Source organism: Carassius carassius, chromosome 46 (genome assembly GCF_963082965.1).
Source record: "Carassius carassius chromosome 46, fCarCar2.1, whole genome shotgun sequence".
Classification (NCBI taxonomy): Eukaryota; Metazoa; Chordata; class Actinopteri; order Cypriniformes; family Cyprinidae; genus Carassius; species Carassius carassius.
In genome coordinates, this window is record NC_081800.1 from 11,445,170 (window position 1) to 11,469,597 (window position 24,428).

At 36.6% G+C, this 24,428-nt stretch overlaps 1 protein-coding gene across 1 annotated transcript in view; it reads right to left on the bottom strand.

Moving 5' to 3' along the window:
* LOC132129096 (DNA (cytosine-5)-methyltransferase 3B-like) overlaps positions 1 to 24,428 on the bottom strand; it is a 66,974-nt gene that overhangs the window by 1,854 nt on the left and 40,692 nt on the right. The window contains exons 6-21 of the mRNA XM_059540543.1: positions 19,420 to 19,539; positions 18,367 to 18,525; positions 17,625 to 17,732; positions 16,842 to 16,983; positions 10,939 to 11,079; positions 10,377 to 10,421; positions 8,052 to 8,131; positions 7,600 to 7,712; positions 6,541 to 6,724; positions 6,359 to 6,443; positions 4,786 to 4,931; positions 2,857 to 2,947; positions 1,545 to 1,693; positions 1,376 to 1,461; positions 1,163 to 1,232; positions 929 to 1,047 (exon numbers count right to left, since the gene is read on the bottom strand). Coding sequence (XP_059396526.1) covers positions 929 to 1,047; positions 1,163 to 1,232; positions 1,376 to 1,461; positions 1,545 to 1,693; positions 2,857 to 2,947; positions 4,786 to 4,931; positions 6,359 to 6,443; positions 6,541 to 6,724; positions 7,600 to 7,712; positions 8,052 to 8,131; positions 10,377 to 10,421; positions 10,939 to 11,079; positions 16,842 to 16,983; positions 17,625 to 17,732; positions 18,367 to 18,525; positions 19,420 to 19,539 — 1,838 coding nt within the window. The remainder of the gene's footprint in view (positions 1 to 928; positions 1,048 to 1,162; positions 1,233 to 1,375; positions 1,462 to 1,544; positions 1,694 to 2,856; positions 2,948 to 4,785; positions 4,932 to 6,358; positions 6,444 to 6,540; positions 6,725 to 7,599; positions 7,713 to 8,051; positions 8,132 to 10,376; positions 10,422 to 10,938; positions 11,080 to 16,841; positions 16,984 to 17,624; positions 17,733 to 18,366; positions 18,526 to 19,419; positions 19,540 to 24,428) is intronic.

Sequence of the window (24,428 nt, forward strand, 5' to 3'; positions counted from 1 at the left end):
AAATTATTATTATTATATAATTATTTCTTAATCTATTATTTAATTAACAATACTTAAAAAAGGCAATTTCTGAATATGAATGGACTTCAACACACAATGGCTTGAATGCATAATTTATTTATTTATTTAAATGACATTTTGAATGACTTTGAATTGTATTTAACACTTTTATAAGGCGTAAAGTAAAAAATATCAGGGTGATAAAAAAACTTTACTGGAAATGACTTGTTTAAACAAATAAATCCTCGAAAAGAAACTTTATTAAATAGGCTAATAATAAATAACACTGTTTAAAAAATTTTTACATTGAAAAAAATATTTTGATGCATACACACGTCGACACGTGTAATGAAAATAAGTTTTTACTTGACATTTTGAGTCATTAAATAAAATGGTTGTTAAAACGGTTTCAAGATTTTTCAGAATCATATGAAATCGGCCTTAGTATACAAAGCACTCGTTATTTGATATCTGTGACCCTGGACCACAAAACCTCTCTTAAGTGTCAATTTTTCGAAATTGAGATTTATACATAATCTGAAAGCTGAATACATAAGCTTTCCATTGATGTATGGTTTGTTAGGATAGGACAACATTTGGTCAAGATACAACTATTTGAAAATCTGGAATCTGAGGGTGCAAAAAAAAAATCTAAATACTGAGAAAATGGCCTTTAAAATTGTCCAAATGAATTCTTAGCAATGCACATTACTAATCAAAAATTAAGTTTTGATATATTTACGGTAAGAAAGTTACTAAATATCTTCACGGAACATGATCTTTACTTCATATCCTAATGATTTTTGGCATAAAAGTAAAATTTTTTGGCCATGGTTACATATATAACCCAGTGACTTAAGACTGCTTTTGTGGTCCAGGGTCGCATATTTGATAAAATCAATCCATCAGATTGTTGTTGCGAACACACCTCTCGAGCTCTGTGCACCACAGGATGTCCTCTTTGCCATTCATCATGACAGGGAAGTGCTGGTCTTTGCCCTGTTTGATGGAGTTGGAGCGTGTTGTGATGGTGCGTACCTTACCAAACTGAACACACAGAGTTAGACTTCACATATTTCTCCTGGTACAGTCTGCTCAAGGTCATGAACTGGATAAACAGAGTTAATCAATAAAAGCCTGATGGCTTTAAAACTGGAGTTACCTTAGCAACACGGCCATGCTCCAAACAGTCCTGAAGCTCTAATTTATCCATCCCAGATGAACATAGAGGCCTGGAAGAAAGCAGATTTATTACAAACTTGCATAAGGTGCATATATCACGTTTTTGGTTTTATTGTGATGCTGGTTAAAAAGGTTTAGAGATGGTATCTGGAGATAATTTAAGAGGAAATGGGGAAGCTGTGATGGCAAATACCTCTTCATTCCTGGCAGGTTTCCCCAGAAATAACGTGCCCTGTGTGCAGCTGATACCTCAATGGCATCAATCATCACTGGATTACACTGCAGATACACAGACAAATTGAAATGAGAACTGACCAGATCAATCTGTCTGAAGTAACAGTAACCATTGGAGAAACTCAAACCTCCAGGAATCGTGAGATGTCTCTCTTATCATTGACACTCATGGCCACCACATTCTCAAACATCCAGAAGAACGGTCGGTCTTCCCCTTCCTTTGGTTTGGCTTCACTCAAGAGGCGGTAGAACTCAAAAAACAGGCGTCCAGTCCCCTCTAAACACAATATATTGGATATTTTTAGATTTTTTTGTAGTCTGAGCGGTTGCTAAAAGACTTCGACTGGTTGTTGCTATGTGGTTGCTTGGGTGTTGTGGGTGATTATGGTACTTATATATGGTTTAGATTCCTCCTTTAATTAAAGTTGAATTCAATATAAGTAATAGAAATTAATAAAGAAGAGACGTGGTGTATATTATAAGAAAATATTCGTGGAAAATAGATAAATGGACAAATATTTATGAACATTTGAAAATGTATAAGTGAAAACTCTTCCCTTAGTTTTACTCAATTATCTTATGTTTTATTATTATTATTATTGTTTATATTTTTCTAAGACATTTATATTTTTTCTGTAAAGCAGTGGTTCTCAACCTTTTTGACTCAAAGGCCCCCAATATAAGATTGGATATTTCATGTTATTTCTGATGTATTTTTGGAAAAGTTATTTGCTTTTTTTATTAACGGAAAGTAGGAGTGTTGATATATTAACTAGCCACAATACATTTTGCGATTCCAGAAATTTCAATATACGGCATATTACAATTTTTTTTAATAAAATAAATTATTGAAGTGAGATAGGTGAGACTTTATGTTTCTTAGCAATTCAATTAGGTTTGAATATTTTTATATATTAAATATAATATAATTCATTTTATTAATAATAATATATTACTTGAAATTATTTTAAGTCATCCTGTGGCCCATTTAAAGTTTGCAGAGACCCCCTCTCGGGACCCAACCTCCCTGCTGAGAACCACTAAAGCACTTAGTAAACATTGTTTTAGTCAATGCTTTATGAGTAAAGCCTTGCTTACGGTCTTAGTAATTACAATTAAAATTTACATTTTATGTGTGGTGACTTATAACTTGTGTGGTGACCTGTAAGTAATAAAAAACCCACTGCTAAATTTGAGCTATTATTCATATCCTTCATGCAAACCTACAGAGGAAAAGTGATTTTGGAAAATGGATGGATAAATAGATTAACTTTACATAAAAAACACCCTGCCATAGAGCTGATTGTAAACACAACACCATAATAATTCATGTGTTATGAAATGGCAATTAATCATAACAAAATATATAGTGTACAAGGGGTTTGTGTGGCACAATGAAAGATTCTCTTAATAAGATTCATAAGAGCAGTAATGTCTTACCGTACAGGCCTTTCCTGGCAGGGTTGACAATCGAAAGGTCATTACAGGGACTTCCACCAATCACCAAGTCAAACGGCCCCCATTCAGCAATCTGAGCAGCAGAACAGCATCATCTAGTGTTAGCACAGCTGCACCACACATTCCCCAAAATCCAATAGTTTGTTTCCCAATGTTTCATTACAGAGTGGAACAGCGGCCATCCACTTTTTCAGCCACCTGGTATTAATTTTCCCATTAGGATTTAATTTTTCCCAAAAGGATTTTTTGAAAAGTATTCATTAAAAAGATAAAGCCATGAACCAAATGACCCATCTATAAATCACAACATTACAAACCTTTGATATTAAGCTTAAAAGTATTTGAAAATCAAACAGACAACAAGACTCAATGGCTTTAAGAATGGAAAGAATTACAATCCCATGAAGCACTGCTAATGACAATTTTGGAGAAATATAAAACTATGCATTAAAGATGTTAATTATATATATATATATACACACGCACACACAAATATTTAAGAACTTTGAGCAGAGGGAGATGTCATTCGCAGTTTAACCTTTCGCGATTCTCTGATTGGAGGAGAATTCTTCACAGAAACATGGGTTATGTAGTTTTTCCACCAGGAATTCCACTGTTGAACACAATCATTTAAAAAAAAAAAAAAACTTAAAAAATGCAGGGTGATGAGTTCAACAAAAGCAAATACAATCCTGTAGCTTACAGTAAGTCTTTCTTTAAAGGTTTATAATTTATTAACAAGCATTCCCCCATATGGAGAAATTGAATGACATTTTATCTTCCTGAATGTGACTATTGCACTCTATTTTGAATTCCTACTTTTCTGAACACATTTAAGATTCCAACATGAAATTCAGCTTTTTCTGACTGATACTGTTTCTTGTGTTGATAAGGAAACTTCCTGAACAGATCTAAGTAATTTGATGTAATTACCAGTCACTGAGGTCATAGATAGCATTTAATTAGACTTGCCAGATGTTCTGCTGAAAGAATCCCTCACTTCAGAGACCTGTGGGAATGGCCTGTGTACATCTTTACCCTCGGCACAACATCTGCGTGTGCCAGTGCGAGAGCATGTCTGCAGCTGGACTCTTACCAGGCCTTCTCATTTTTTCAGTGGTTCATAAATAACCCAACCTAGGGCCCCCAAAACCCCCTCCAATATATCCCTTCTCTCTTTTCTTCAACGACAAGAGACCTTTCATGCGTCCCTCTCTGCGCTCCCGCATAAACCAGTTTAGCAACAACAATGGGTGAGTGAATGAGTGATTGAATGGGAGAGTGAGGCAGTGAATGGATGAATTGAGGAGAGGGGATTTAAGAAGGGAGAAAGCGCTTTTGTGTTCCATCACTAAGGCTTAAGACAACTTGCTGCTCCCTGTGTGTGTCTGAGTGTTTGAGTGTGAGCTGGAGAGATAATGGAAGCCAAACAGAAACTTGAAGGTGTGACGACAAAGACCAGACTCAGGTGAGGCCGTTAGCCTTATCAAGCGCTGCTGGGACAAGCAACGCACTACTAAACAAATAACCTTGGGCCAGGTGTGTGTGGCCTGTGAGGTGATGGCGCCAATCAGTCTCTATCCAGTCTTTTATCGAATGAAACAGATGAGGGAACAGAGAACTGAGGTCTGGGTCTTACTCGGTTAATATAAAACCTGATTATGTAAAACCACAGTAAAACTGGTTTCACAGACATGAACAATAATTAAATAGTCCTCAGTGAATATATTAAATAGAGGGGCACCGAAAAAGGATTTTGTTGAGTTTTAATATAAAACAATAAAGAGGTAAATCTACTAAAATATAAAATAAGACTCTAAATAAAGAGTTGCACAACACTACTTTACATCTAAATATTTTTATTGGAGATGAACTGGAGGAGCAGCCAGAAACAAATGACAGTTAACTCACGTTTTTTCTGGTGATGTTGCGAACGTCGTGCACATACTGGATTTTTCCTTCATGCCGGACAACTCCCACTGAAATCGAGTCCTCACATACTTCTGATGCGATGTACACATCAACCTTGAAGCCCAAGTCTCGAAGCACTAGATAACCTAAATTAAGATAAAAATGTTCATAGGAAGTGATTAGCATTCATTTTCACTAGTGCCATATATATATATATATATATATATATATATATATATACATCTCGAGACACATCTACACATCTATCCGGAAGGATAAAAAAAGAGGAGTTACGACAGTGAAAGATGACAAAGGACCAGGCCTGAGTTTTATTTTGTGTCTTGGTTTGTTTGTGCGCACAAGTCGTCCGCGAGGGGCTGTCGCGCTGTTTTGTGTTTATTTTATTATTAAAGTTTGATTTGAATGTTCGCCAGTTCCTGCCAGGCTGCGGGTCGATAAACGTGTACGTGACTCAAAAGTGAAATGTGTATTTACAACACACTCTTCCAAGGGAGGTCCTTTTTATTTGGGTCTCTATAGAAATATGAATTTTTGTCATATAGCTCCTGGTGTCTGCTCACTGACAATATCAGTTGTTCCTCCATGTTGAATGAGTGTCTCCGGGCGGGCCTGCCGTCACAGCAGCAAGCGGGCTCCTGATTGGTTAACGCGGCGCGAATTTAAGGCCAAAGTTAACATTTTTCAACTCGGGTGTCAGACGCGAATTCGCATCAAACGTGTAAATGCATAAAAAGCACCATTTGCGTGTAACGCACGTATCGCACCAGACACTCAATTTGCGAAATTCGCGTCCACTCGTCACACACAGTACATACATAAATAAACTTAATTTTATTTAATTTCATATTATTATATAATATATTGTTAGTTTCATAATTGTGCATGTCACTAGGAAAAATACCAATTGTGCAAATGGTTCTCAGCTGGGGGTCTGGGGCCCACAAGGAGGCCTCAGCAAACTTTCAAGGGGCCATCAAGATGACTTAATTTAAAATAAGTCAAATATTTAAATGTATACGGTATTTTCCGCACTATAAGGCGCACCGGATTATAAAGCACACCTTCAATGAATGGCCTATTTTAGAACTGTTTTCATATATAAGGCGCACCGGATTATAAGGCGCATAGAATAGAAGATACTGCAGTCAAACGTTTGACTGGGTTTCCGTTATGCATCCACTAGATGGAGTTGTGCTAAAGGGAATGTCAACATTTTGACAGAGTTTTTAAGAACATTAAAGGCTTTTAAGTGCGCCTTATAGTGCGGAAAATACGGTAAGTCAGATATTTATTATTTTAATTCGGACCCTTTTTCTTGGAAGAAAAACTAGTCCATTGAAACCTGGATATATAGGGTAGCGTAACAGAAGTGTTATAGTCCTGGAAAAGTATTGTAGTTTGAAACTTACAACTCTATGGCCATTTTTATACATTTTATGAAAATGCATCATATGACATGATATCAATATTGAATACATATTATTGGCATCTGTGAAACATTCATGCTGACCAGAAAAGGTGAATATAGAATCAAAAGAGATATCACAGAAACCTGTTGCTATGCCATCAAACAGTGAAAGGACTCTGATTGGACGTCTCTGCTCTGCTGGGACTGCAGGGTAAATCTTCTGACTTTCCTGAAAGAAAATTAAAGTAAATAAATTGTATAATTAAAAATCACCAGTTTTGCAAACAGAGTATTTCACTCGGTGGAAATGTTAATGCGAGACTCACAAACTCCTGTCCACTGTCATTGACGAAGAACTCTTGTAGTTTCAGGCTCCAGTCGTGGCGTTTCTTTAACACGCCGTACAGCTGCAGAGGCTGACACATGTAGCAGCGCCATGGGTCCAGATCACGGGCGCTGTTGGCCGTTCCTGCTCCCACTAATATATCCAGACAGTCCACACAGAAACACCTGTGGACAGAGACACTGATCAAAGGCCATATGTAGGTTGACCCTATGGCACTTTTAAAACAACGCTTTTTGTTTGAGCAGCCTGACTTGAGCCTGACTAACATTAAAAAAATAATAATAATAAAGAGTGCAACAGTCAATTAAACTCATTAATTTAACATTAATTATAAAAAAAACTGTGATAATTTGTTTTCATTAATAAATCAATTAAAAGTAATACACAGTTAATTTCACAATATTGCTGTATTTTTCATCAAATAAATGCAGCCTTTATGAGCATTAGAAACTTCTTTCAAAAACACATCTTACTGACCTCAAACGTCTGAATGATAGTGTATGAATATTTGCAAATAATCAGCATACCATGTCATTAATATGATTAAAATGTTTAATTGATTGATAGCCCAAATGAAGACTGCTGTAAATATATCACAGTATCTGCACATGAGTAAGGTTCGGAGAATGCAGTTAGAATAAACTGCATTATTCTAACATGCAACAACTACTTTAAAGGTTATTATTAGTTTAACTAATTTATAAAAACTGGCAACAGTCCACTGAAATAAATTATGAAATATTATGAAATATTCTAAATAGTCTGACAATTGGCAGACTGGCAGCAGTTTGTGGCTAATGGTAAATAAATAACACACTTTGCCTTTAAAGAAAGCCAATATGTCAATGCTGAGGAAGAGAAGACGACATATATCTGAACGGCTCAGAGATTGTGTGTGGGGGGGATGAGTGGGCGGTTATGGAAGTGAAGTGTGACGAAATGTCAAGACGCTAGTGAAATGAAATGCGAGATTGAATAAAAGATTGTGGGACAAGAACAAGTTTGTGAGAAGCATGAGACAATGTGTTGGATTTCATACCTGCAGCAGTTGGCATTTCCACAGAGCAGCACCTCTCTGCCGCCACAGCACACAGTGCAGTACGACTGGTAGCCATCGTCATCGTACATGTAGGAGATTTCCAAATAAACATCCTGACACATACACAAATAAAAACATGTGTGAATAACTTAAATAGCTAAGTGTCCTACAAACCAGAACACCTGTTTGAAGCAATGTGTTGTGTGGGTGCAAACAGAGTGTAACAGGAAATGGAAATAATCTACAGTGAAATCCATACATCCATGGCACCTACTTCATCCCCTTAAGGTAATCGATAAATACAATACTGGTGTCCTGGTGTAAGGTACGAGTGCTGTTGTTCGATACTTTTATGAGCAATCATGTCAGCACGTGTTGGAGCACCATGTTCCCACAGTTGTTCTCTACAGTTGTGTCGTTTTGTGTTTTGAGAATTTAGGTTAAACTCGTACCTTGCATGTTTGGCAAAGGCCTCCTTCAAACAGCGGGTGGAAGGTCGCCACTCTCGTCTTTCCACAAGAGAGACAGAACTCTGAAACGGGAGAATATCAAGCAAACGTTGTATTAACAGGATGCCTGAGTCAAAACACAAAAGTAACTCATTCCTGCAAGCATTCTTAAGAATAGTCCTAAAGAAATTTCTTCTCTTGCTTCCTAATCTAGTTTTCTCATAAGCCTTATAATTGCAAATATTGTTGGTTCTTTGACAAACTGCTCTTGTTCATGTTTTGTAAGTTGTTTTTGATAAAGGATTCTACATAATGCATAGGTTTTATTGTGTGCCATATTTTGCCACTGAGTTCCAGCAAAAGTATGTCTTTGAATATAGCTATGATGGAGTTACATATAGCTGTATATTTTCCAGATATTACTGCTAATTAAAACCCTAGCACTTATTTGTAAAGAAATATATATTTGTCCAGACCTCCGCTGGGAAAGGAATATAGAGACCGGACCTCTAGGAACTAGAACAGCTAATTCAATAGCCCTGTTCTACATCACTGCCTGTTTAGCCCCGCCCACTGATACGTGCTTGTAGTAGGAGGAGATCAGGGGTAAATCAGCAGGTGATCAGTGCTCGACCATCTCTATGTATGAACTACTCAACGACGAATCAAAGAGGCTCGCTGATGCTTCGCTGAGGCCTTGCCAACGCCAAACAATTATCTAGCATGCTAAATATCTGGAACTGTCAGCCGACCCGACTTGTGGTGTCAGGTGTCGCGACAAGCTATAGCAAGTAAGAGAGCAAGGCATTGGTTGAGGTTAGTGGAAGAAAAACAGTAGCAGCAACAAGACTCCTTTAATTAAGCATTAGATGATTTTAAAGAATCTAAATGTAAAAAATAGAGGAATTGAGTATGAAAAATTAAATATCCATTATTAACAGATATTGATACTGATATTAGGGGTGCAACGGTTCTCAGTAAAAAAAATCGTACCGTCCCGTTCTCCACCCACAGTGCATCTGTAATGTGGTTTGTTAAAAATAACAACACATAAAACAAATGTTTGGGTAATGTATGTATCTGTTGATGGATAGACACACCATCAACAAACTTGTGGACAAACCTTTTATTCTTTGTTCAATGCAAGTGCCGTGTGCTGGAATATGAGCAGTCATTTATGCCGTCATCACCCGGGTGCTGAGCACCACGTTTAAACTAATCTCATTTAAGCCTTGCCAGTTTGAACATTAAAGATCCAGAATACATGAATGAGAACTCGCTGCGAGAAGATATTGGTGTGACTGTTAGACCTACCTAAAAAACCTGAAAAGCACTGTTTCTTTTAATTACTGTTGTGTTTTATTTGTTCTGTTGCTTGAATTTAGATGATTTGTTCTCATTTCCTTTATTTTTATTTGACAATATAGTCCTTTTTCCCTAGACATAGCAAATAACGAACCATAAGGAAACTCTAAAACCTGTTTATGTAAGGATTTTTTTGTTGTTGTTGAAAAAAGCAAACCTGCAAACACAAGTTTCAGGAGTCAGATTTGACAGATCATGGGTCAAGTGAAAGAAGAGATGACTTACAATGGTGGAGGATTAACTGCTCATTGACAAATCTATTATATTATAAGATGTGCTTCCTTTACACAGAGTGCGCGTGATTGTGAAATTGAGCAAAAGCGATTACAATGCCATGCATACTGATAGCGGCTCCCTGATGTGCGAAAATTATATACAATATTAGAATGTTTTTGGGAGCGGACACTTGACTCACGACAGCAGGACACACACTTTGCATGAGAGGGTGATAACGGTAAGAAATTCAACAGCAGCAGACGGGAGCGGGATTAAGAAAACAGTCCCGTGCAGGGCTCTAGATTGAGGTTTGTTGAGTGATGTTATGGGGAGGTAATGTTTATTTTGGCAATATATTGCCTTTATTTGACCAAAAATTTGGAGAAATGCAGGAAATAACAGGAGAAGACAGAGCAGAACAGGAAAGAAAAGGGAACTTGGGTCACCCGAAGGGCTGTTGGGAGCCATGTTTTTGCATTTAACTGCACTACTTTTCCATTGGTTTTCTTTGTAAACATGCTAAATGGACACGTTTGAACACTGTGTTTGCGTCTTTTGGAGCACCTTGCACATGATGCGGAACTCAAATTAAATGTAGTTCAACTTATAAAAAACCTTGCTTAGATCTTGCTGTTTTTAATTCCGCAGCTCTGCATCTCAAGATTTTAATCGCAAAGATGCATTCTGTGTGAATGGCCCCTCATGTGGGTGAAAGCAGTACCTGTAGCATGTAGCAACATTACACACCTTCTATACTTCTGTGATTCTTCAAAACTTCATTGACCATTTGTTCTGGAAAGCAGATGAAATGCCAGTCAGAGGAACACATTGTGAGAGTTAAATCTCATTGAAGTCCAATGCTACAAAATGTATATTTAATATCGACTACAAAGGTTTGTATGCCTGAATTAATTATTCAGAATTGCAGAATAAAAATGGCATTCAAGACATCAATTAATCATTTGCATTCACACGTATGTCATTTAAAGGGCCAGTTCACCAAAAAATGTAAATTATGTCATCATTTACTCACCCTCATGTCATTCCAAACCCAAAACATTTTATTACGTAGTGCAAATCTCTCTGGTTTTATATATATATACATATATATACATATATATATATATATATATATATATATATATATATATATATATATATATATATATATATATATATATATAAATAAATCTATATTTGTGTTCTGAAGTGTGAGTAAATGGTGACAGAATTTTCTTTTTTGGGTGAACTTATCCTTTTTTGGTGTGCAGCAGTCAGTTGTCAATCATAAACACGAATAATCCCTAACCTCTGCTGTAGACTTCCTCAGTGCCAGGTTTGGCCTTACAGAGGCTGAGTCGAGGTCTCTTGGCAGAGGGGGGGGACTCCGGAGGGATGGAGTCCAGCAGCACTGAGCTCTCTGACGCCAGAGGAAAAACACAGTACTCAGCTGGAAGAGACACAAGTAGACTCACATTACTCACATTACTGTTACAATAAACCATGCTCACACATGAACTGTCATTAATAACATTTATATTTTATAGACCAAGCACTTAGATAATGAAGCTTCTGTTTTGTGAGAACTACTTCAGCAGTTAGCTAAAGTAAGTATCAAGACTGATCTAATCCCTACAATATTACTACATAAAATAAATGAGAAAACTTTAAAATGGTTCTTGACTGGTCACAGTGACTCTTATATATTTTGCATGAAGAAGACAAAGCTCATATGAAGACCGTTATGATTAATTGCATTGTGACATTATTTTTATGATTAAATGTGCCCAAATAAATTTCTGTTGTGTAAAAATTATTTATGTCACTGTCTATATAAATATATATCTTTTTTTCTGGGCGCCGCATTCACCCGAAGCGTGCGCGCTAAAGCCTGTCAAACAGCGCCTGATTATTGAACGGTTATCTTTTGCGCTAATACTGTCAAAACACACAATGTTTACATGTAGACTCATGTAGTTATGTCTAAAATGAAAGTAAACAGTTGAGAGAAAAACGTATACGTGCCTGTATGTTAGATGTGTGAAGGTCTTAAAGGGACAGTAGGCCCATGCAGCCTACTGTCATTACTGTCAAGGGATAGATCATCCTAAAATATCATTTCTGTCATTATTTACTCACTGTCACATTGTCCCAAACATGTATTAATTTCTCTCTTGTGTTGAACACAAAAGAAGATATTTTGAAGAATGTGGGTAACCAAACAGTTGTGGAACCAAATAATAACCAATAACCAATAAATAACCAAATATTGTGTATATAAACCAAATAACCAAATACTGTGTATATAAACCAAATACTGTGGAAGTCACTGTGAACCAGCAACTGTTTGGTTTTCACCGTTCCTCAAAATAGCATTTATGTTCAGAAGAAAGAAACTCATTCAGGTTTAAAACTACTTTTGAGTGAGTAAATGGTGGTAAAATAAAACACTATGACAGAATTGACAGACAGCTGACAGAATTTTTATTTTTGGGTGAACTATTCCTTAAACATTAATAATTTTACATTTCTTGAATGCTCCTGCTAAATACACCTATTGTACCTGAAAATAAAGCAATGTTTGTTTTATTTGTATATTATGTGTAGAGTATTGTAATGTGTATCTTTTTCATTCTTTTATCTTTGTTATTAAAATAAGAATGAAGATAAAAGTCTTTGCCCTCTTTGGCCTAAATATCTGCCATGCTTGTTTTGTTACCCTGAAAGGCCTTGTCTTTATATTAGGGAAAATAGTTTGGCTGTAATGCTCAGACTACTTGCAAAATAGTAAAACCAACATGACAAAGAATTGTGATAAAATCGTGATATTTCGAAAAAAAATACATATAGATATTTTTTTTCATATCGCCCACCCCTAGTAAAACCTGTATTGTTTATTTATACATCCTGATTTAAATACATTTTATATAAAAATATAAATATTGTTCATGGAAAATCAATTAATCAACTGTTGCATCCAGACTGGTTAATTTAACTACTTTTTAATGACTAATGTGAATGTGCTTAATTGCCATGAAAATTATGCCACAGTACAATTTTTTTAATAATCTTAAAATAAGCTTGATTTTCTTTTTTTGGAATATTTTATTTTCAGCTTTTCAGTTTACAAAAACAAAAACAGAAGAACAAAAAAAAATAATAATATTTTTGTGGCAAATTATGACCCAGAAATTGAGAAACTGACCAAGACAAATACAGTCATGAGAAAAAGCAGACGGGCAGCTGTTAGACTCTTACAAAGAACATCTGTAATCACTGTGGGAAAGACAAGGCGTAAAGTCATTAGTTGAGCTATTTCCTCTTTCTGATTCCAGCATAAGTCCACAGTCAAGCAGTGCTTATTTTCAGTGTCTAGATACTAAACTGAAACGCCTCTAAATACCCCTAGGTTTTGTAAGTATCGACAATTATGTAAACACTTACTCTTGGCATGATTTTCAAAAACAAAATAGTTGTTAACCTGGCCAACAAATGTCTGCAGCAGCTCAGCTTGTGAACATAAGTTAATCTCATGTCAGTGAGAAGGAAAGTAAGTACGAGGTTTCCCCTAATTAAGTTTCTTTATAATAAAGTACTCCTTCTAAATAACACAAGTTTCACTGCAATAAAAAAATATAAAAAATAATAATAATGACTGCATTTATAAATACGTCTGGCAGGGTTTATGCATGTAAAGGAGTCAATGATCTGATCTATCACTCACTGTTTTTTTGCCACAACAAAGGAAAATAAATAGTGTTTTTCGTAATTCTAAGAAGCTGACAGTTAAATTGAAGAAATGCTTGGAAATGCTCCGATATCTCCCAGAAACATTCAGGAAATCCTCATAAATGCATATGTGAGTCTTTGGTTTGAATGATAAGAGGCTTCAGTTTAATAACACTGAAACCCTTTGGAGTCGCTGTGCAGTCCATCCTGAAGGGCTCTCCTGAAAACTCAAGGTCTTGACATTTAAATATAACGAACCAGCTCGAATGAATCCCAGCAGAGGTCTATGATCAGACACTCTGACCCCGTGAGTGTGACAGTGTAAGCTGCCAATACCTGACTGAGCGCTGATGCCTGAGGCAATACCACAAAGACTTGACAGCCATTTCCACAGAATTTAAACATCTTGTGTTCACAAGGTTCCACATATTCTGTGTAATTTCCTGTTTATTATTTTGCTGTTTTATTATATATATATATATATATATATATATATATATATATATATATATATATATAAAACAGCAAAATAATAATATATATATTAATAATATATATATATATATATATATATATATAAAATAGATAAAACAGCAAAATAATAAACAGGAAATTACATATATTATATATATACTATATATATAACTATATAGACTATATATAGATATATAGACTATTTTTCGGGACTCCCGTGGGTCACGGAGTTGTAATAACACTTTGATCCCCAACTTTATACACAAATATAGCCTACCTTGTAAAGAAATAAACTATAAACTGTAGGCTTATATTTGACTTTTGAACTCAATTCTACTTGCCCTGTCTCTTTATGCTCTGCTCCTGTCTTCTTTGGTGTGGCTGGTTAAGTGAATGACCTGCGCGTGACGGACAGACCGTTAACGGCTGGTCTATGCGGTAGTACAGCCTACATCGGGCAGGACATCCAAAAGCCCACTTATCATTCATAGACCTCAAATAAAGCTTTTCATCTAAAAGATGTTATAGTAACAAGAGATTTACATGGCCGCTCAATCTAATGTTAACCTACAGAAATGTGCGCTATTGAAGTGTGTCAGGAAACTGAACAGCAGCTCGCTCACAGCAGGACAGATGGAGGCACAGTGTAGAGGTCTTCACGGGTCCAAACATTTGTGCCCAAACCCGAAAGAGACCCGTAATGTACTACACAGAACCGACCCAGACCCGTCTAATATTTCAAAAGCTGGACCCGGACCCGTGTAGATCCGAGAAATGCCTACCCGGACCCGACCCGGACCCGTCTATTATTTGAAAGCTGGACCCAAACCTGCCGGGAAGACACAGACCCGACTGGACCCGATTATCACATATTCCACCTTAAATTGCTATTACAAGTCAATAAACCTGTTGCAAAAATACAGCTTTTTGTCTTACCTAATTTAAGGAGCCGTAGTCTCTCTACCTTGTACCTGCCTGCCTGTGATGCATTACAATCCTCCGACAAGAAAAGTTATCCATGTTATTCCTCTCGATATTCCAAGTCCAAGCTTAATCCACTCATTATTTCAGCTTCAAAAGTCCTCTTGATGTCACGGTGATGGATGACAAATGCAACTGTGCACATGTTCGTTCTGACTCGAGTTAATTCACATAATAACTTAGACTGTTTGCCCTTTTGAACTATTATAACGCCGCTGACGTTATTTATTTGCTATCATCTCTGTGCTCTCTGCTCTGCGTCGAGTCTGAATCTGACCAATAAAACTTAAGATTAAACGGTTCATTTATATTATTATAAAAATGGAAGAAAATGCAAAGCGCGGTTTGGCGGTCAAAGTGTCCCTCTGGTTGCCATAGAAACATGAAATGCGAACGAGACTGCACATGCGTGCTAGCTGTATCAACCTAAAATATGTTTAACGCAATTTGAGCATCATAGAAAACATTCATGTGACAGTTCACCTCAGATTGTGTTGCTGATTTGAAATATATTAAATATTAGTGTGTCAAATCTGCAAGCATTATCACCATGCGTGCACTTGCATTAACTCTGAGTCTGCGCGCTCTGCTTCTAGCAGCAGAGAGAGAGAGAGAGCGAGAGAGATCCCTTTTTTTGGCTCACACTTTCCTTTCCCTAATTTTACAAGTTGTAAGTAACAAAAAACACAAGCAGTGTTTGATCACGGCCGGGTGTTCTCCGAGTCCGATGACTCCGATCGCACGGATATTACACACAATGTTAAACAGACCCGGAACCCGAGGTAATAGACTCGAACCCGACCCGGCAGATCATTTAAAATATAGACCCGAACCCGTATGACCCAAAAACGGGACGGGATTTTCCCCCAGTTTTTCCGTGGAATTCGGACGGGGCGGGATTTTCTTTTTTGCGGGAGTGGGACGGGAGAGATTTGAAAATCCACTCTCGTGTCACCCTCTAATGTATATAAATTATGTTTTGTGATTGTTCTTGATACCCTTTTATTTTGAGTTTTTTTTTATCTGTTGATATATCTGTTGATATTGAATAAAAAAACACTCATATATTAATAACACTGTTAATGTAAGCTTAAAAACTGCCTGTTCGATAAGCCGCAGTCTTTGAGCTCAACTACAGCGAGACTAAAAATGAATTCATAACATTCCCACTTTGATAATTAGAGAAAAACTTGACCAACAAGTTACATAACTTTCCTGTTGCTAATACTTTCTATGACTTAACAAGTTGGAAATTCTTGGAATTCTGCCAGCAGAAACCACTCTAACGGTTTAAGCACGTTTTTATGGGGTTTTATTTTTAGGTGTCATGTTGGTGCACGTTACCCTTTTATTTAGATTTTTTTAACTTTTATTTTGATAGTTTGTGTATTCAGTGGCCATACAAAGAGTATTTGTCTAAATGTCATTGCATTTATAACGAAATATCAAACCAAGTGGCATCTACAAGCAAATGATGCTAGAGCTTTTCTCAAAGCTAACTTTACTTTTCTAAGTCATTTTTGCTTTTAATCTCAATGCACAATATACGTTTATAATTACTTTTGCCTTCATCTAATGTTCACCCATAGTTAATCTTTAAAAAGACAAAAAAAAAATTGAGTAATACTGTTAAATGTTTTCTTTAGTAAATCTCAGAATGAATATACATTATTCATACTGTACATTATAATGCTGTGATGACTAAATACATGTCTGGTTTTAGGCTTTAGTGTTTTATTATAATCTGAATAAAGAAAATAGTACAGAATTTTAATATTGTCCATCTAAACTATTTATTGACTCAATTGTTGCCTTACTTTTGAATAAAAATTGTAGAGTCGGATCTTGGGCTATATTTTGTTAAAATAAATTCTACTTGGATTTATATTTTCTACCTCAATACAATGATATTCAAGCATTTAATTTGTGGTCACTATAAACATCCTATTGTCATAAGCCTTTTTCTGTGTGATATTTGACTCAAGTAGTAATCTCAGGTATGAGAAAGGTCATATTACGTATGCTCACCTGTGTTCTCTCTAGGTTTCAGGCCCTCCTGACCTTCGGGCAGAAAGCCGTTATGAGCCCAGTCGAGCATGGGCTTTATCTGTTCTTCAAGACTGTCTTTCTCACTTGGAGGAAAAGTCTTCTCTGCTCGTACACTAGCCACCTGAGGGCACACCAATAGTAGAAGAACAGTATGTCAGTGTAAGTGTAAGAAAACAAACTATCCAGGTAGCGTCTCAAGTTCATATATAATCAACTAGTGTCTAAAATAACATATATTCAGTAAGACTGTTCTCGTGGAAATGGAGACAGATATTAATCATGCTGGATAGACTGCAAAGGAGGGGGTACAAAAACAGAGAGAGAGAGAGAGAGAGAGAGAGAGAGAGAGAGAGAGTAAAGTACAGCCAGTCCTGTTGTTCTGGTGCATGTCTGGACTTGGATGCTTTTGTTAGGTTTGTTAGGAGGTACGATTCACAGAGAGATAATTAAGGAACCTCTGGGAATTCCAGATTTTCCAGATGAGTATTTGCCCAGTTTCCCGTTTATCACACAGAAAAACACTCACACACATCAAAATGTACAAGTACAGCCGTGCTCCAAGATTTTGGAATAGCAGGTGCAAATTTGTATTATTATCCTCTATTAAATGTACTAAAGATGTTGTAAGTTGTTGTGTCTAACCGTCCCATATGCATCAATTGTCTCAAAGTATAAAACAATTGTTTCTAATAAAATAATGATCATAGACTGATCTATGTCTATGCTCTACCTATGTCTATGCTCTACCATCTACGCTCTCACCTCCAGGGCCTGGAAGATTGCTCTGCGGTAGGACGCCAGCTTAGTGTAGGATGACTGGTTGAAAAACTTTGGGAAGGCTGTGATGGAGTCAAGTTTGTCAGCAGACACCTGCAATATACACACAACACCAGGGTCAGAAAGTAACCAGGGTTCAGAGCAAGAATGATGGAAATTCAAAACATGACCTTGTAATTAATATGTTTGTGGCATTATATATATACATATATATGAATTAGAATTAGAATGCAGAATGTAGAATGCATTTATGTTCATTAACAAAAATAGTAACATGTATGGTAAAAATATAAATATTCTGACTGTTTTTAGACAATTAACAATTGTATTTTTATAGTAACATACACTTAGATATTGATAACCACAGTTAAACCATGCATTTAGTGTAAATACATAAATGCTACAGCTTAATCACAAAAATATTCTGTAATTATATGCCATTAGGCTATTCCTTTAATACAATGTATATAATCTAAATCTATCTAAATTAATAATAAAATACAATTCTGCATGAGTATCCCACATTTCTGCCACAATACCATGGTACAGTTAGTGTTACTACAGTAAATCCATGGTAAATTATGGCGATTTAAATGTAATGATAAAAAGCCTTTATTGTTTTTGGCTTTTACACTGCTACTGAAATTGATGTTAAAATTTTACTGCTATTAGTATCAAGTACTGCGGTATTCTGGTATTCTGACAACCCCTTCATTCTGTTTGTTACCTCTGAGAATTTCCCATCGCCAAACCACTGTAGCCAGCGCATCCCGTGAGAGGCCTGCCTCTTCCCTGTAGCTCTCCAGGTCACCACCATCCCTGGCCACCAAGAAAAGCCCTTTATTTTGCCCCAGACTAACTCTCCAATACCAAAGCCTTTATTGTCCTGAGGAGCAGAAATGTAAATAAGACACAGTTCACAATGAGTTCGTATTTTCTCCTCACTGATACCTGTATCAGGTTTCAACCGGAAGACGTCACAAATTTCAGTGAATAATAGCTTAGAAGATTTCTGTTCCTTAAACATAGCTATCTGAAAATGTGGCTTTTTCATTACTAGTTTTATGGTGCTTTTCGGTTCTTTTTGTTCCTTTTCAGACTGGACATACTGCTACATAATTTATTTTGTGTTCCACAAAAAAAGAAAAATCATACAGGTTTGAACTCGTAGATTTTAATTTATGAGTGAACTATTCCTTTAATAAAGATGGACAATTAACATTTTCACTGCATAGATTTCTTTGATTCTGTTACACAGAAAAAGACAATCACATGCTCAGTAGCACTCAGACAGCTGGATTGAGCCTGGACTGAGACACAAGTGAAACCTCTGACACTGAGCTTGTCTGAGCATGACTCTCAATCAATCAGGAACATTTCAGCAGCGCTGTTGTTTCCTCACCTGTGCGAGTGTCTGTGAGTTTTTATAAATCTGTGGTCAACTGTGACTTACCCAGATGCTACAACACACAAAACCCCCATTCAAGGCCTCTTTGTCTTGGTCATAAGTGCTCTCTAAATGCACAGCTGTCTGTCTTAATGATTTGCAAAGGAGAGGATACACCATGAGAACAAAGGCTGTTATCTTCACATTCAAACATTCAAAAAGTCATTCTAAGAGGTTACTGTTACATGTCAAAGGCAGGTGGAAAAATATAGGTACTCCTGTGTTGTTTGTGTATGAACATAAAGAGGAACGCGACATGATAGGATAGGTGAATAGGTGTCTGTGTGTGTGTGTGTGTGTGAGAGAAAGTGAGAGAGAGAGATGTCCTGTTACCTTGTATTCAGGTTGGCTGACTGTGTCAGTTGTGGAGGTGGATGTGGTGCTGCTCTGTGCAGAGTCTTTAGAGTCCTGTTCCATGAGTTCTAGTGCAGGACCCTCAGGAACAGTAGATACCTACAAACACACACAATTACAAGTCACAGTAAAGCTATGCAAATAAATCAAAGCAAAAAAAAATAAATAATTAAAAATAATTCGAAATAGTTACAATGATAGTTATCAATGAAAGCCTATGGGGCAAACGTACAAAACGAATCCCAAAACACGAAACAATAAAATCAAAACACAACAAATAACAAACACACACACACACACAAAACATAAACAAATCAAACATTTTAATAAAAATTTTTATAAAAAAAAAATATATATACCAATTAAAAAGTTTCAATGATAGTTACAATGAAAGTTTAGGGGGCAAATGTAAACAAAATAAACCCCAAAATAAAACACACAAAGAAAAATAAAACATAAAGATAAAAACACAAATAATAAAACAAGCCCATGAAACATGAAAAAAAAAAAAATATATATATATATTAGGGGCTGTAACAGTACGTGTATTCGTACCGGACTGTTTCGGTACAGGGCTTTCGGTACGGTGCACGTGTGTACCGAATGCCCGATGCAATATTTTGTGTGCGGAACATAGGTACATATTCGTGTTTCCACACAAACAAATTAAGTGGCAGAAGTCTCCGCGTTCAGCGCAAATTTTAAATATGAGCAGGCCTACAAGCTGGGATTGGTAATGCTGCACTGTAATCATAGTTATTTATTTATATTTTTCATTATATTTTATTATGTACTGTTACACCCCTAATATATATATATATATATATATATATATATATATATATATATATATATATAAAAAACAATTAAAAATTAAAAAAATTAATTCTGGGGGGCTGCTGCTCTCACAGACTTCCAATGCAACTACATTTCTGTCAACACGTTTTATGTGAAATAACTGTGAAACAAATAATTTAATTTTTATTTAATAATAATATAAATATTATTATAAATAATTTTGGGTGGTAAGTGATGGTATGCCACAGAGATATCCATACAGCTTAAGGTGAATTTCACCTAAAATAGTTGCACTGTGGAATATGGTAGCTGGTTTTAGCTGGTCATGACCTGTTTTTGCCAGCAGAACCCTTGGCTAAGATGGTCTTCCAGGGGTGTTTTTCTTGTACAATGCCATACCTCGCTGCTTAACTATCATAGCATAATGTATTGTAGAATAAATATAGGATGTAGAATAACAAATGAACTAGTCCTGTAACTGTCTCACATCTGTCACTAAAACCAAGCTGGTTCACACTTTGCTATTTTTGATATCTATTTGATTGCTTCTTATCACTTGTCACTCCAGGGTCCCTGAAGGTTACTGACGTACTAGAGCACATGGAAACTCTTCAAAAACAGCACCTTCATTCACTTGTCAAACTACGTACACTAAGTAGACAGCCTAGAGGTCCTTTTTATCGCCGCGGGTACCGCCGCCGCGGCGTCTGTAAAGTGCATTTGCAGCTTTTGACCGCTGAGTGGCGCTTTAACCACAAGTTATCAAACAACGGAAAATGAAAGAAAAAGACTATAGTTAAAATATTTAATATATTTAAAATGTAATATTCACAGATGAAAGTTTGGTACTTATGAAGTTATGTGCATTTATTAGAACGAATTCAAGCAGGATAAATGTCAAGCCTGTGCCTGAACCTGTGCTTATATTTTCTCTAAGCTACATGGTATTAAACCATATTTTAGATTTGATACATTTAAAAGGTGTGCAGTATTATTTATATTACATGAATTGTGTGTTATATTATTCAAAAGAAATTGTGGTTTACTTTGCATCTAAGCATTAAAAGTGGTAGCCTATTTTGGGGGGTAGGCTACAATATGCAATGTCAATAGTTTCATATATTATGCCAATATTTTAATTTATATTTTAAAATTCCTTTAATAAAACAACATGCATTTTTGTTATTCGTTACCTGTCCTTTATTTTGACAGATAACTTCTTGGAAAAAAGATATTTTTCTGTAAACTGATTAAGAAATTGTTTAAGCGTGAAGCGCTGTATAATTTCGTTCACATTAATTATGCCTAATTAGCCTAAAACAAGAAACGAATAAATTAAACCTGCACGATTTAGCTAAATCTTTGAAACTCAAGAATGGACGGATTAATAAACCGTCCTCATGATTAAACTCAAGTTCTCTCATTATAATCAACAAATTGCACACGATGTAAAAAAGAGCTTCATTAACTGACAACATAAGTGATTTTAAAGGGAGCCTTCTTTACTTGCTTTTAGTGCCGGGCGATAGCCTATACAAAAAAAAAAAGTAAAAAAAAATCAGATTTATGATTTAAATCGATTTTAAAATCAATATTCAAATGACAAAGAAATTTTTCAAAACAAGTTTAAATATAGTTATAAACTTATAACTGAGACAAGATGATAAAAAAACTGTAATGTTATTACCTTAATGCTGGAAAGAACTTTATTTTATTTTATTATTATTTTTTATTATATATTCTTTTTATTATTATTTATTTTTTGTTAATACTAGCCCATCAGCTGTGCAAATTTTGTTTGTGAGGAAAATAACAGTACATTTTTGTCAGTTATTTTATCTAAACAGATCGATTAATTTCTTCAAGATTTCAAAATCAAATAGCCTACTGATAATGTAGTAGCACTGTAAGATTACATTTGTTTGAATGCATTATTGCTAAAGCGATTGCGTGTGAATGTGCTTTATCTGTTTAAATCATGCGTTAACCCGAAAATAATCAGTAAAAGAAACAGACAAACTCATATAGCCTTTAACATCCCGCTCGGCCCGGCTCAAGTCAGAATCACACCGCTCAGCTCATCCTTTGCTCGGCGGCGTGTCTCTGTCAGACTCGTGGTGGAGGGTTGAGCCACTCTGAACTACGGGAGAACTGAGTGGTGTGTCGATGGATGTTAAAAAGAAAACCGATTTTCATTCAAACAAACCGATGTAAATTACAAATTCAAGTTAATTGATAAAATCGATTTATTACCCAGCGACAATGGAGGTGGAGAACATGGTCCACTCGGACTCAATATCTCCTTCAGCGTGCACTGGGACGGTTTGCAGCCGAGTGTGAAGCGGCTGGGATGAGAATCAGCACCTCCAAGTCCGAGGCCATGGTTCTCAGTCGGAAAAGGGTGGATTGCCCAATTCAGGTTGGTGGAGAGTTCCTGCCTCAAGTGGAGGAGTTCAGGTATCTTGGGGTCTTGTTCACGAGTGAGGGAAGGATGGAACGTGAGATTGACAGATGGACCGGTGCAGCTTCTGCAGTAATGCGGTCGCTGTACCGGTCTGTCGTGGTGAAGAAGGAGCTGAGCTGTAAGGCAAAGCTCTCGATTTACCGGTCAATCTACGTTCCTACTCTCACCTATGGTCATGAGCTGTGGGTCATGACCGAAAGGACAAGATCCCGGATACAGGCGGCCGAAATGAGCTTTCACCGTCGGGTGGCTGGGCGCTCCCTTAGAGATAGGGTGAGAAGCTTGGTCACTCGGGAGGAGCTCAGAGTAGAGCCGTTGCTCCTCCACATCGAGAGGAGCCAGTTGAGGTGGCTCGGGCATCTATTTCGGATGCCTCCTGGACGCCTTCCCAGGGAGGTGTTCCAGGCATGTCTCACCGGGAGGAGGCCCCGGGGAAGACCTAGGACACGCTGGAGGGACTATGTCTCCCGGCTGGCCTGGGAACGCCTGGGGGTCCCCCTGGAAGAGCTGGAAGAAGTGGCTAGGGAGAGGGAAGTCTGGGCATCTCTGCTTAAACTGTTGCCCCCGCGACCCGGCCCCGGATAAGCGGAAGATGATGGATGGATGGATGGATTTATCACCCAGCCCTACTTGCTTTCATATTATTTAATGAAAAAAAAAAATCCAGCTGCATTTAAATGCAGGTGTGTAAAATATGTGCAAGATTTGCACTGCACGTGTGATGGTAGATGTGCAGCTTTTATTCTTATTTATTTTATCTTCATTACAAATCTTGTTTGGTTTCATTTTGGATAATTGCATGTAAAAAATAATTTACGTTGTAATGCAAAATGTGAATTAATATTCATATGCAAGTATCTGTGCAAAAATTATTAATGAGCAATAATAACAGGGCACATTAATATTCAACATTCAACAATCTGTGAATGTTGCATTTCTCTGTCGGAGAGAGCCAGCACTGTGAATTTCATCTTGCAGCAGAAAAGAAAACATTTGTTTATTAATAAATAATTAAAATTTCTAATTTTTCACAATTATTAGGCTACTTCTGCATGTACTTTGTGGCAAACTTAATGCATGTGCTTGAGCACGGAATATATTAAGATTTGATTATGTAAATTTAATATAAACCTCTGATTAGTTGAATATAACAAATGAACAAGAACTAGAACTAGAAAAATCTTGGACAGACCATTTTTTAGCCTATAACCAAAACAACAGTCCTTTAGAAACTGGTTCAGCAACTTTGAAAGCCTCATACACTGTCCATATGAAAGAACAAGAGATTCACACCTTTATCTCGACCTCCACAAGCCATACATAACTACCCCCAAAAACCCAACCCCCTCCAGCTGAACAGAATTCGGTCTGTGTTTTGGCTCTGAGGAACGGTGTGTTACTGGGCTGAAACATGCCTGCACTCAGCAGCACTACTCTTTGTATTCATTATATTCTCGCAGCCCATATTATTATTTTCACAAGACCATAATGATAATATCAAATCATCAATTAATAATTAATCATTTTACGAAAATCATTGTTATTTGTTATCGTGGATGTTTGCGGAAGGCTTTAAGACCAAGCGGAATCCTCTGTTCCCGCCTCACAGCGCGCGGGACTACGCTAACTGAAGCAGCTTCACTGTCTGCGGTTTGACTTTACTAAATCAGATTGAGGCGAATACAACTTATTGATCATGAGCCCAACATTTAGCAAGCAGGAAACA